This window comes from Camelina sativa, chromosome 7 (genome assembly GCF_000633955.1).
Source record: "Camelina sativa cultivar DH55 chromosome 7, Cs, whole genome shotgun sequence".
Classification (NCBI taxonomy): Eukaryota; Viridiplantae; Streptophyta; class Magnoliopsida; order Brassicales; family Brassicaceae; genus Camelina; species Camelina sativa.
The window spans coordinates 32,995,755-33,009,870 of NC_025691.1; the positions used below are offsets into that span (position 1 = coordinate 32,995,755).

The 14,116-nt window shown below is 37.1% G+C and overlaps 2 protein-coding genes and 1 pseudogene across 2 annotated transcripts; all 3 read left to right on the top strand.

Annotated features, from left to right (window-relative positions):
* LOC104703965 (probable LRR receptor-like serine/threonine-protein kinase At1g63430) lies at positions 2,390-6,593 on the top strand. The gene is made up of 13 exons (XM_010420058.2): positions 2,390-2,883; positions 3,187-3,325; positions 3,442-3,513; positions 3,602-3,745; positions 3,843-3,983; positions 4,081-4,197; positions 4,280-4,344; positions 4,426-4,683; positions 4,777-4,982; positions 5,093-5,225; positions 5,314-5,471; positions 5,561-5,776; positions 5,995-6,593. The coding sequence occupies exons 1-13, from the start codon at positions 2,802-2,804 to the stop codon at positions 6,256-6,258; spliced, it is 1,995 nt and encodes a 664-aa protein (XP_010418360.1). The 5' UTR covers positions 2,390-2,801; the 3' UTR covers positions 6,259-6,593.
* Positions 7,091-10,882, top strand: LOC104703966 (probable copper-transporting ATPase HMA5). The gene is made up of 6 exons (XM_010420060.2): positions 7,091-7,497; positions 7,594-8,997; positions 9,084-9,338; positions 9,479-9,601; positions 9,712-10,191; positions 10,269-10,882. The coding sequence occupies exons 1-6, from the start codon at positions 7,186-7,188 to the stop codon at positions 10,689-10,691; spliced, it is 2,997 nt and encodes a 998-aa protein (XP_010418362.1). The 5' UTR covers positions 7,091-7,185; the 3' UTR covers positions 10,692-10,882.
* On the top strand, positions 11,168-13,173 carry LOC104703967 (annotated as a pseudogene).

Genomic DNA, 14,116 nt, shown 5'->3' on the forward strand with positions numbered 1-14,116 from the left:
CGAAGAACGAGAGAAGAGGTAGATAGATCTGGAGATCGGAGATTCTGGAGATTTCACCGGATCGGTTATGATAGGGGAGGTAATCTCCGATCTGGTGAAGCTAAGCCACCGTCGACGGTCCTCTTATCTACTCCCTGCCGCCTCTCTATCTCTCACGACTGAGCATGGATCCTCCACGACAAATGACAGATCGGATCTCTTCCTCCTTCTCAAAACGGTTCTACGGTGGCGGGATGACAAACAGATCTTGAATCACCATCTTCGTTCGGTTACCGTCGTCCAGGCTCATCGGAGGTCCTGTTCCGGTCGAGTATCCGCAATTATGGACGGCGGCTGCAAAACGAGTTCTTCGTTTGTAGATTAGGGTTTCACATAGTGCCGGTTTAATCCGGTTGTTGTAATCCGACCAGTTTTGTTTTTCTAACGGTTTAGTCCAGTTTGATGTAAACGAGTTGGACCCTCTGGGATTTCTGTATGGGCCTACTCCGGAAATAGCCCACTGAGCATTATATTTTTATAATTAAATACATTTTAACAAAAAAAAACATCCTTTAATTAACTTGCGTTGAACAAGAAATCTCAATGACCTCTTGTTCTTGACTAGATCCAACCCTTAATTCTTAGTATTGTCTCTTCAAACCTTTTTTTTTTTTCTCAGTCTATTAGAATATAGAGAACCGAAAATCGACCAAAATCGACGGTTGAGATGACAAACTAAAGAATATATAAATTATGAAGATTGAGAAAAATCTAGAATATATAGTTTAGGAATATTTACATTTATCTAAATGTATTATTTACATTTACATTATCTTAGTTTAAGAAATCTCTTGTGTATATAAGAGAACATAAGTCTTACTATCTCCTTAAAGTCTAACAAGTAGCAACAACCCCGTACTACGTAGGGGGTAAGGAGTTGAACTATTTTTCTATTGCAATTAGGTTTTATGAAATGATTATGATATTCCGTAAATTCTAATCTAAAAATTGATATATCCGATATGAAATTTGATATTTTAGTCCAACAACGTCATATAACCATGTTCTTATTTTTTTTTTCCAATATTTTTGCTTATTCTTCTATGTTTGTTTGGGTGCAATATACGAATATTGTGTAAAATTAAGTTGTAACAATAAACCTAAAATGCGGGGGAGAGTATTCACATCAAACGCTCCAAGCACAAGCTCGCACGATTGGTGGCGTAACTCTCGATGAACTATTTTGTCTCTCCCACTAAAATTTATAATCCATGTAGAATATATAGGAACATAGCTTATTAGTACAATTTACAAAAATACGTATTACTATCTGAAATCTTTACGTTTTACAAAAACTAAAAATTAGCCTTAACACTAACAGTAGTATTTTATTACAGTGAAATTAGAGTTTCTATTTTCTTCCCTTTTTGACTTGAATAATACATTTAAGTATTTAAGAATACTCTTTGTAATTATATGTTGACCGTCCGATTAAAATATAATATTATTTGATCACAGAGATGCGGTCTACGGTAGTACGGTATGTCCCACAAACAGCTTAACAGAGCTCTAGATCACACCGTAGTAGTGGTAGACACCGTACCATAAAAATTCTCCTTTATTTTTCATAAATTAAATAAACGCGTTACTATTATTATCAATGATTAGCAAAAATCTTATTATATTATTACTCTCTCTGTTATTAAGAATCTTCCAACGCAATTTATTCATTTTCTAACCTATTATTATTCTAATACACTTCTCCTCCTCTAATTAAAAAAACTGTCCCATTTTTTTTTATTTCTTTGTTAATAAAGCTTTGGAGTAGATCAGTTTCTAAAAATATTAATGATTATATTCTTAAAAAATATCATTTATTTGTTTACCACATATATAGTATTAGAAAAAATAGATATTACGATTGAATCTCATGCAAAATAAATACAGTTGTATGTACATATTTGCTACTAGAACAATCAATTCCTCATATAGAAAGATTTGGATATTTTCTTCTTTAAGCTCTATTGCTAGTTGCCACATATATTTTATAGATTTTTTTTTAAAAATCTCACTGATATAATAATTTAGTAATACAAAAACAGATAAAATCGACTAAAAACTGAAACATATTCATGTTAAATAAACACCCATTAAATTTAGAATATTTGAAATTAACTCTCAAAGTCATATAAAAAGTTGCCTAAAGTTAAATAAATAAAAGTAAAAAGAAAAAGAGAACACTCTTTCTTTCTAATATTTTTTTATATTTTAATTTCATATCAATATTCATAGTTCAAACCTTTTTTTTTTCTTTTTCTAATTTACAATTTGTTCTCTTATTTTATTAAAAAATTAAAGCTAATTTTTCCCCTCCAACAAGGAAAAACAAAAAAACAAAAACCTGTCTTTGAATCCAAGTCTCTCTTTCTTTCTTTCTCTCTCTCTCTCTCTCTCTCTCTCTCTCCCACACTTCACCATCTCTGCTAATTCCTTACTTTTATCTTCTTCTCAGTGAGTTTCAATCGATAGGTTTATTGCTAAATCAAATCATAGAATCTTCTTCACTCTCTCTTTACCATTTCCTTGTTCCATTCTTCAGCTACTTTCTCTCTCGTTCATTTACTTTGCTAATAATCTTGGTCTCTCTTCTTGATCTTTTAAAAACATCTCATTTCTGCAGAGTACTACTCCATTAAAGTTCTCATCTTTCTTCTCCAGAATCTTCATCTGAAAACTTGGCTTTGATCCTCTGTGGAAGAACCTGGGTTCCGCTTCTTCTTTTTTTAATGAGACGAATTTGAAGGAATCTTTCGTAAAAGACGATGAGATCGAAGTTTTGTTCGTTGTTAGTTCTTGTTCTTGGTTTCTTCTTTGTTTCTTGTGATGGGTTTAACTCTAATGAAGGTAAATCTCTTCACTTTTGTGTTAAGTTGCTTAAACCCAGATCTCAGATTTCAATCGTTTTCTCGCTTTGTGTTAGGTTTACTAGAAAAAAGCCCATACCTTTTTAGATTCTCCTCCAGTCTCTGTTAATAATTTCTTCACTTAGCTTGAGAAGAGTTGGGATTAGTGTACAATCTTAATCAAACCTGAAAAAAAATTGTACCTTTTTAACGATTAAGATCAGTTGAAGCTTTTTAATTCAAGGTCTACTGATCATATAAATCATCTAATAGAGATTTTTGGATCTTCTGCTCTGTTTCTTAGTTGGAGCTCTTAGAAGATTCAAGGAAGCTATCTATGAGGACCCTTTACTAGTTATGTCTAATTGGAATGACCCCAATTCAGATCCTTGTGATTGGACCGGCATTAATTGCTCTCCATCTAAAGATCATGTCATCAAGATGTAAGCATCTTTTTCATCTGTTTTCTCAGCATTTACTTATTGTTAGTTGTTTATGAGTGGTTTAGGATGAAGTTGGCTTTGAGCTTATATAGCCTGTGGATCTTCTTTTCGTGCAGAAATATATCTGCTTCATCGATAAAAGGGTTTCTTGCACCGGAACTGGGTCAAATAACATACCTGCAGGAACTGTACGGTTTCATCTCTTTCTCAGATGTTCACCAATATGTAGTTTGATGCACTGAGTTTAGGAGTTGACATATTTGAATGCTTCTGTAGAATCCTACATGGGAACATTCTACTTGGGACAATACCTAAGGAGATAGGGAAGCTAAAGAATCTCAAGATCTTGGACTTGGGAAACAATCATTTGATGGGACCAATCCCAGCTGAGATTGGGGGCTTGTCCAGCATCAAGATAATGTAATACAGATTCAACCTTTTCGCCATCAAAATGACGCTTTCTTACCTTCTTAACAGTTGAGTTGTTGAGATGACAGTTTTGTTTCACATTTTACAGAAACCTTCAGTCCAATGGTTTGACTGGAAAGTTACCTGCAGAGCTCGGTAATTTGAAGTACCTTAGAGAACTTCATATTGACAGGAATAGGCTTCAAGGAAGTCTTCTTGTTGCTGGAGCATCGGGGTATCAGTCGAAAGTGTAAGTTTAATAGCTCAAGAAGCCTAATATGAAAAACTGTGTGACTTCTGTATATGATGACGATGCTAATAAGCTTTTGTTTATTCAATTTATTTAGGTTTTCTTCGAATTCAAGTGCAAACATCGCCGGTATGTGCAAGTCTTTAAAAGTAGCTGACTTTTCATACAACTTCTTTGTGGGAAACATTCCAAAATGTTTCGAGTATCTTCCAAGGTATTCTTATCATCTGTGCTGTCTATCTTAACTCTTAAAGTCTCCGATTTCGCTTGAGAGTTTCTCTTTTTATGGTCACTAGGACGAGCTTTCAAGGGAACTGCATGCAAAACAAAGATCTTAAGCATCGACCACCTTCTCAATGTGGTGTGTAAGATGGATAATTTTCACTTCATCAATTCACGTGTTCGATTAGTTATGGTTTTCTGAATGTGATCCCCGTCGCAGGTAATGCACTACTGGTTAAAACTCATGAAAGCCCGAGTGCACCCCCTAAGCACCAGTCAGCTCAAATGGTGGCTAAGCACCATAAAGCATCAAAACCTAAATGGCTTCTAGCTCTTGAGATCGTCACAGGGTCAATGGTTGGTTTGCTTGTTCTGGTTGCACTTTTCTCAGCAATTCATCGCTGGAACAACAGATCATCTATCATCATTCCTTGGAAGAAATCTTCAAGCGAAAAGGAAAAGTTCACAGTCTACGTAGGTTAGAATCTTTCCAGAATTCTCCACTTTCCAATACAAAGTCAAGGGAGTAAAGAACTCAAAAGAAGTGGCCTTGTTTTTTTTTCAACTACAGATTCCGAATTGCTGAAGGATGTTTCGAGATTAACAAGACAAGAGCTCGAAGTGGCGTGTGAAGACTTTAGCAACATCATTGGTTTATCTGCAGATAGTCAGATCTATAAAGGAACAATGAAAGGTGGGTCTGAGATTGCTGTGATCTCTGTTTGTGTAAAAGAAGAAGATTGGACTGGATATCTTGAGCTCTATTTCCAGAGAGAGGTAGCTCTTCTCACATTATCATCATTCCCAAGTCACTTGGATAGAACAATCTTTAAGAAAAATCTCTTTTTTTTTCCTGAGGTTTCGACTATATTTCCCCACTGTATCAGGTTGCAGATTTGGCTAGATTAAACCACGAGAACACAGCAAAATTACTTGGATACTGCAAAGAGACCTCACCATTTACAAGAATGCTTGTTTTTGAGTATGCATCAAACGGAACACTATATGAGCACCTCCACTGTAAATAATCTAACTTCCTTAGAGCTTGTTTCATCATACTGTACTTGTTTGCCTAGATAAAAGACGTATGATAAATGTGTTGATGCAGATGGGGAAGCTGCTTTAGTATCGTGGGCAAGACGGATGAAGATTGTTATAGGCATCGCACGCGGTCTCAAGTACCTTCATATGGAACTTGATCCTCCATTTACAATATCGGAGCTGAGCTCAAACGCAATCTATCTCACTGAAGATTTTACTCCCAAGGTAAAGTAAAGTGAGACCAGCATCTGATTAGCTAAACTCCACAGCTAAGCTGAGCTTAATTAAGTTCACATTTTTTTTCTCTGATGCAGCTGGTTGACTTCGAATGCTGGAAGACGATTCTTGCGAGATCAGAAAAGAATTTGAGAAATATTAGCAGTCAGGGTTCGATATGTGTGCTCCCAAGTGGAATGGAGAGCCGACATCTCGATGTGTCGGGTAATATCTACGCATTCGGCATTCTTTTGCTGGAAGTTGTCAGTGGAAGACCTCCTTATTGCAAAGACAAAGGTTTCTTAATTGAATGGGTAAGAAGAAAACAGAAGCTATTCTCTAAATACTTGAATCTGAGTAAATACCTCCTCTGTCTAAACCCCTAGAAAGGCCTCCTCCTTTTCACCTTTTCACCCAAACGGGTACATAGTATTTATAGGAAGAATCGTATTCTTTGGTCTATGGATGTGAAAGTCTCGACCTTTTTCCCCTGTTTACTTTTATTTTACATGTTTTTGGTTGCATTGTGCAGGCAAAGGAGTTCCTTGAAGCGCCAGAGGCAATGGCGGGATTGGTGGATCCAGAGCTGAAACACTTTAACCAAGAAGATCTTGAGACGGTATGCGAAGTGGCGAGCCAATGCTTGAACAGGGATCCAACCAACAACAACGACAATAACAAGAAGCCCTCAGTGCAAGAGCTATGCGAGACGTTGGAGAGTAAAATCAGTCTGTCAATTTCTGCAGAGCTTAGATCATCTTCTTTGGCTTGGGCCGAGCTCGCGCTTGACTCGTGATGAGAATGATGATGAAGGAGAAAGGAGCGTTGAATGATGAATGCTACTAAACTAACTGAAAACCAAACCCTCAACTCTGTAAATCAATCGACTGCTGATTACAACATTTGATATTGTTTTTTTTTTTTTTTTGGGGCTCTGATCTTGACGAGTGTGTTTGTGTTCTTACGTTCTTGATTAGTTTTGTGTTTTTTTGGGGTGTTCAAAAGTGTTTGTAAAGGAAGAGAGGAAGGAACATAGAGTTTATGATAGATTTTTCTGTATTATTTGGAAAATCTATGAGAGATTGAAAAATGTATTGTTTGGATCTATCAATCTTATGTTATACTACTGCATTGGACGGACCTCAAACATATTAGTATGCAATGCAAACTCTTACATGTGTTATATTTAATACGAGTAAACTTGAGTGCCGTCAAATACTAGTTTAGCTAGACAGACACGTAAAATAGATGGTAAAATGGATATGGTTTAGGAAACTTTCGTCGATAGTATAATATAGTAAGATTTTATTTAATTGCACGCAAATACTATTAACAAAGTGTAACCGAAAATAGAAACACGTAAAGATTACTTCACCATGTCGTAATAATGACACTGTTAATTACTAAAACCAACCCACTATCTTAAAACGAACCTTAAAAGTCAAATGTGTTTAAGCTTTAAGAGGATTATTAAAAAAAAAAGAACAATGGCGGTTTCATAAGTTTATTATTTATTGGTAGGACCCTATAATTTATATATTTTATAGATTCGGCCCACTAATTTTGTCATTTACCTTTTTCCCTCGCCCGTTTTTATTTAAAAAGCTAAAGCATTTCAAAGTCTCACATTTCCCACAAAACCTAATTAAAAAAAAAAAGAAGAGAGAATTCAAATTCAAATTCGATTAGACGGAGGAGAGAAGAATCAGATTCGCTCGCTCACATGGCGACGAAGCTTCTGGCGCTTACATGCATACGGAAAGAGAGATTCAGCGAGCGTTACCCTCTGGTACGGAAGCATCTGACCAGGTCTCGCGGCGGCGGCGGCGCCGGAGATGGATCGTCGTCGGAGACTTTGGCGTTTGAGATCGAAGAGGAGATTTCTAGGGCGATTTTTCAAGTGTTGGGGATGACTTGCTCTGCTTGCGCTGGATCTGTTGAGAAAGCTATCAAACGTCTCTCTGGGATTCACGAAGCTGTCATCGATGCGTTGAACAATCGGGCTCAGATCCTGTTTTACCCTAACCTTGTTGATGTAAGCTATGATATGAAATTCTCTGATTCTCCTCAATTTGAATCGATTTGGGATTTAGGTTTGATTTGGAATTTTGGATTATTGTATATAATATAGGTGGAGACAATTCGTGAGACTATTGAAGATGCTGGGTTCGAAGCATCACTGATTGAAAACGAGGCGAATGAGAGGTCTAGACAAGTTTGCAGGATAAGAATTAGCGGTATGACTTGTACCTCTTGTTCTTCAACGATCGAACGAGTTTTGCAATCGGTTAACGGTGTACAGAGAGCTCATGTTGCGTTAGCAATTGAGGAAGCTGAGATTCATTATGATCCTAGGCTCCTTAGTTACGATAGACTATTGGAAGAGATAGAGAATGCTGGGTTTGAAGCTGTGCTTATAAGTACGGGAGAGGATGTGAGCAAGATTGATTTGAAGATTGATGGTGAGTTTACTGATGAATCTATGGAGATAATTGAAAGATCTCTTGAAGCACTTCCTGGTGTTCAAAGTGTTGAGATCAGCCATGGAACTGATAAGATATCTGTATTGTACAGACCTGATGTGACAGGGCCTAGGAATTTCATTCAGGTGATTGAGTCTATTGTCTTTGGTCATAGTGGTCACATCAAGGCAACGATATTTTCCGAAGGAGGGGTAGGCAGAGAATCTCAGAAGCAAGGGGAGGTTAAGCAGTACTATAAGTCGTTTCTGTGGAGTTTGGTTTTTACGGTCCCTGTGTTTTTGACAGCCATGGTTTTTATGTATATCCCTGGAATTAAAGATTTGCTGATGTTTAAAGTCATCAATATGCTGACCGTTGGAGAAATCATAAGGTGGGTTTTGGCTACACCTGTCCAGTTTGTTATCGGTTGGAGATTTTATACTGGTGCTTACAAGGCTTTACGCCGGGGATCGGGTAACATGGATGTTCTGATTGCTCTGGGAACAAATGCAGCTTATTTCTATTCGTTGTATACAGTGCTGAGAGCTGCAACCTTTCCTGATTTCAAGGGAGTAGATTTCTTTGAGACTAGCGCCATGCTCATTTCGTTTATCATATTAGGAAAATATTTGGAGGTTCTGGCTAAAGGAAAAACATCTCAAGCGATCGCAAAGCTTATGAACTTGGCACCTGACACTGCGATATTGTTGTCCTTGGACGACGAAGGGAATGCGACTGGTGAAGAAGAGATTGATGGTCGTCTGATACAGAAGAATGACGTGATCAAAATCGTTCCCGGTGCTAACGTTGCTTCAGATGGTTATGTCATATGGGGACAAAGTCATGTGAATGAAAGTATGATAACTGGAGAGGCAAGGCCAGTGGCAAAGAGAAAGGGTGATACAGTGATAGGAGGCACTTTGAACGAGAATGGAGTTCTGCATGTTAAGGTTACAAGGGTTGGTTCAGAGAGTGCTCTTGCTCAGATTGTACGACTTGTCGAGTCTGCGCAGCTGGCGAAAGCTCCAGTACAGAAGTTGGCTGATCGGATTTCCAAGTTCTTCGTTCCTCTGGTGAGTAATCTGACATTTTAATAACAGAAAGATTAGTGTTTCAAGGCACAGTAACTTTTTAAACTCACTGAATTTTAATGTTGCAGGTAATATTTCTCTCGTTCTCAACTTGGCTTTCCTGGTTCTTAGCTGGGAAACTGCATTGGTACCCTGAATCCTGGATTCCTTCTTCAATGGATAGCTTTGAGCTAGCTCTTCAGTTCGGGATCTCTGTCATGGTCATAGCTTGTCCATGTGCTCTCGGGCTGGCTACTCCAACTGCTGTTATGGTTGGTACTGGGGTCGGTGCATCCCAAGGTGTGCTGATAAAGGGTGGCCAAGCTCTAGAAAAAGCACACAAGGTTAGTGTGTGGTAACTTGTTAAGCTTATAGGGTCTCTTGCCGCATTGTAACTTATTATATTGTATGTGACTAAGGTTTGCTGGACCATTTTTTTGTTTAAAAAAGATGATGGACCCTAACAGTTTCCATGACGGTGTAGGTATCTTGCATTGTCTTTGACAAGACAGGAACTCTAACAATGGGGAAGCCCGTGGTTGTGAAAACAAAACTCCTGAAAAACATGGTACTTCGAGAGTTCTATGAACTTGTTGCTGCAACTGAGGTAATCTCTTGTACCCACTGAACATTGATAAAAAAAATTCTGGTTCAAATTTTCGAAACTTATGGCCTACATGAAAAATGATATCACTATGATGACAATATCTTTATCAGGTAAACAGTGAGCATCCGTTAGCAAAGGCCATTGTTGAGTATGGTAAGAAATTTAGAGATGACGAAGAGAACCCTGCGTGGCCTGAAGCCCGTGATTTTGTGTCCGTCACTGGAAATGGAGTTAAAGCAATCGTTAAAGGAAGAGAGATTATGGTGGGAAACAAGAGTTTGATGACTAGTCATGGAGTTATTATTCCAGTCGAAGCTGAAGAGTTGCTAGTCGATGCTGAAGATCTGGCCCAGACCGGGATTCTTGTCTCCATAAACAGCGAGTTGATTGGAGTTTTGTCTGTTTCGGATCCTTTAAAACCGAGTGCTCGAGAAGCCATCTCCATTTTAAAATCCATGAATATCAAAAGCATCATGGTAACTGGTGACAACTGGGGAACTGCGAATTCCATTGCTGGAGAAGTTGGTATCGACTCTGTTATCGCAGAAGCTAAACCTGAGCAAAAAGCAGAGAAAGTCAAGGAATTACAGGTACTTTAGTAGCTCCACACTAGAGTTCATATCTATAATTGCAAAATTTGAATTGATAAAATCAAGAAATTTTGCAGGCTGCGGGACATGTTGTGGCAATGGTGGGTGACGGAATCAACGACTCACCTGCTCTCGTGGCAGCGGATGTCGGGATGGCAATTGGTGCAGGAACCGACATTGCCATAGAAGCAGCGGATATAGTTCTGATGAAAAGCAACTTAGAAGATGTGATCACAGCAATCGATCTTTCTAGGAAAACGTTCTCAAGAATCCGTCTCAACTACGTATGGGCTCTCGGGTACAACCTCATGGGGATACCGATAGCTGCTGGAGTGCTTTTCCCCTGGACACGTTTCAGGTTGCCTCCATGGATTGCAGGTGCTGCAATGGCTGCTTCTTCTGTTAGTGTTGTGTGTTGCTCTCTCTTGCTGAAGAACTACAAGCGACCTAAGAAGCTTGATCATCTGGAGATCCGGGAGATTCAGGTGGAGCGAGTTTAAAAAAGTTAACTAAACAGAGTTTTATGGGTTGTTATATTTGATGAATCATTAAACCGTACTTTAAATTTTCACTCCTCATCTAGAAATAAAGTCCATTAACTATTAATGGATTTACTTTGCCTCCATTATATATTTATATTTTATATATTCGGAATCTAATTGAATAAAACACTGAATATATAATTCAAACATGTATATATTAAGAGAGTAGTTTCCATTATCTTAAATTCAAACTTGGAGACACGTCAATTTAGTTCTTTTAGCTATTAACACTTGGATTAATTTCAATACAAGATTCATTGCATGCTAAACTAACACACTTAAATATATAATTAACATCTTTTACATATCCACACATCTATAATTAATCTAAATATGTATTTTAATTATTCCAAATCAAACAAATATTTTTGTTACTCCAAGACGTGCAAACTCAATGATCATATATTACAATTATTAGACGACGACGTGAGTGCATGTCCGTAGAAAGCAATATACAAAAGCTTAAAAAGTAGAATCCAAAGAAAGAACCAAACAAGAAAATGCCTGTCTCCGTCTCAAAGAGACGACCGCGAACATCCAAAAAAAACGAAACCGAGAAACCCGAAATAACACCTAAAGATTCTCGTACTTGCTCCAAATCAATTCTCTATCGTGTACCACTCACGATTCTCTTTCTCTTCTTCATTTATCTTTGGTCCACTTCCACGACCGTTATCTCCGGTAATGTCGTTCACATTTGCATCTCTTCGCGGAAGCTCAATGATCTTTATTGTCTCACTGCCGGTTCTCAGCCGGCTTTACGTGTACCAGTCAACAATTTCACTAAACCGGTCAGTGAAGGTGTGGTAAGAAGTAAAGAAGAGAAGAATGTTCTTGTTCTTGGTAAAGATGAAGACAAGGGTTTCGCAAACAATGAAACGTTCTCGGGCGAAAGAGATTCTGATAATTCTACCGTCGGAACAAACCTCAATGTCATAAAGAAGGATACTTTCACCGGAGAAGTTCTTGATCAAGATTCTAAACCCATCCATGAGGAGAACCTTGATTCCTTTCTTGATCAATATTCTAAATCCAAAGTTAACGAGATTGATCACGATGTGTTGGTTGACTGGGATCCAGAAACCGGCGAAGAACGATATAGATATTTCAAATCTAAGGACGAAGATGAGGAAACCGCTCTGAAAGCAGTTGACAAGTATCTTCAAATACAAAGATCTTGGCTATCGATGGGAAGCAACCGCAAAAAGCCTGGATCTTGCGAAGGACAAGGGGTCTACGTTTATGATTTACCGTCTAAGTTCAACAAAGATCTGTTGGGGGAATGCTCCGATATGGTTCCATGGGCTAATTTTTGCAGCTACTTCAAGAACGATGCATTTGGTGAATTGATTGAGACTCTCGGTAAAGGCTGGTTCAAAACGCATCAGTATTCTCTTGAGCCGATCTTTCACTCTAGAGTTTTGAAGCATCCATGTAGGGTTTATGATGAGAGCAAAGCGAAGCTCTTCTACGTGCCTTTCTATGGTGGTATCGATGTTTTGAGATGGCATTTCAAGAACGTTTCTGAGGATGTGAAGGATGTTTTGGCGATCGAGGTTGTTAAATGGCTCGGATCAAAGCAATCATGGAGAAAAAACGCCGGGAAAGATCATGTTTTCGTTCTCGGAAAGATCTCTTGGGATTTTAGGAGGAATGATAAGTTTTCTTGGGGGTCAAGTTTACTTGAGATGCAAGAAATGAAAAACCCTACAAAGCTTCTCATCGAACGTAATCCATGGGAAGCTAACGACGTGGCGATACCTCATCCGACATACTTCCACCCAAAAACCGACGATGATATCGCCAACTGGCAAAACAAGATCATCGGAAAGCCTCGTCGGAGCCTAATCAGCTTCGCCGGTGGAGCAAGACCTGGCAAGCCTGATAGCATCCGGTCAATATTAATTGACCAATGCAAATCATCTCCAAACCAATGCCGGTTTTTAAATTGTACCGACGGAGGCTGCGATAAACCGGAAACGGTTATCGACCTTTTCCGAGATTCGGAGTTCTGCCTCCAACCGCCCGGAGACAGCCCGACAAGGAAATCGATTTTCGATTCCCTCATATTAGGTTGTATTCCGGTGATCTTTGATCCGTACAGCGCGTATTATCAGTACACGTGGCATTTACCGGATGATCACCAGAGATACTCAGTGTACATAAACAAAGAAGACGTGAAGGTAAAGAAAGTGAATGTGATCGAGAGGTTGATGTCAAAGACTCTAAGGGAAAGAGAGGATATGAGGAGTTACATTGTTCATGAGCTTTTGCCTGGTTTGATCTATGGAGATTCTAATGCCAAGTTTGATAGGTTTCGAGATGCTTTTGATATTACTATGGATAGTTTACTCCGTAAGATTACAAAAACTGTATAATTTTTGTTTTCTTTGAATCTCATTGTCAAATTTTTCAAATGTAATTCGTTTTTTTTTTGAATATTTTAGGTTTCAAAATATGATTTGACCTCAAAAGATGATTACCAAAATGTTTTAAAAGGTGGTGCCGTCGTGTGGGTAGGGTGACTTAAGAATTAGAGTTTGGTAGGATAAAATAGAAAATTGCAGCTCTAGGAATTTTTTTTGCTAGGTTGATATAAAATAAAAAATCTATACTAATAAAAAGTAGAAGCTATAAGCTCATAAAGTGTCCACATAGGATTTTAAACAACCTATCGGGATTCGACATATCATTTATTAACATTTTATACGATTTCCAGAATTTTCTATATTAAAAATTATTTTAAACAACCTATCATGATTTGACATGTCATTCATTAACATTTTCTAAATTTTCAGAATTTTTTAGAAAAAGAAAAATTTTAAATTTATGAAAAAAAAAAACTATGCACAATATCCCACATCGGCAAGAAAAGTTTTAGACAATTGTTCAGAACCAGTATAAATAAGATTAATATGCTTCCAACAACGAATGAGCAGGAAAGCTTGATTTATCAGACGTCCAAGTTTAAAAGTTTTATTCGGTTTGATCCGGTTTTTTATTTGATCAAACTAAAACTTTAAAAAGTTTCAAAATAAATATTATAATATTAAATTTTTTTTTAAATGTTTAAATATTATAACTTTTAAATATTGGAACTTTAAATTTTTTTAGCTTTTAAAGAGTTTTAAAATATCATAATTTTAAAAATTTTAAAAGTTTAAAATATTATAAATATTGGAACTTTAAATTTTTTTAGCTTTTAAAGAGTTTTAAAATATCATAATTTTAAAAATTTTAAAAGTTTAAAATATTATAAATATTGAAACTTTTGAAGGTTTAAATATTTCTAATATAAATAATATAAAAATTTCTAATATAAATAATATAAATATTTAAATTCCATAAAAAGTTCAAATATTTAAAACTCTATAAAAAATATA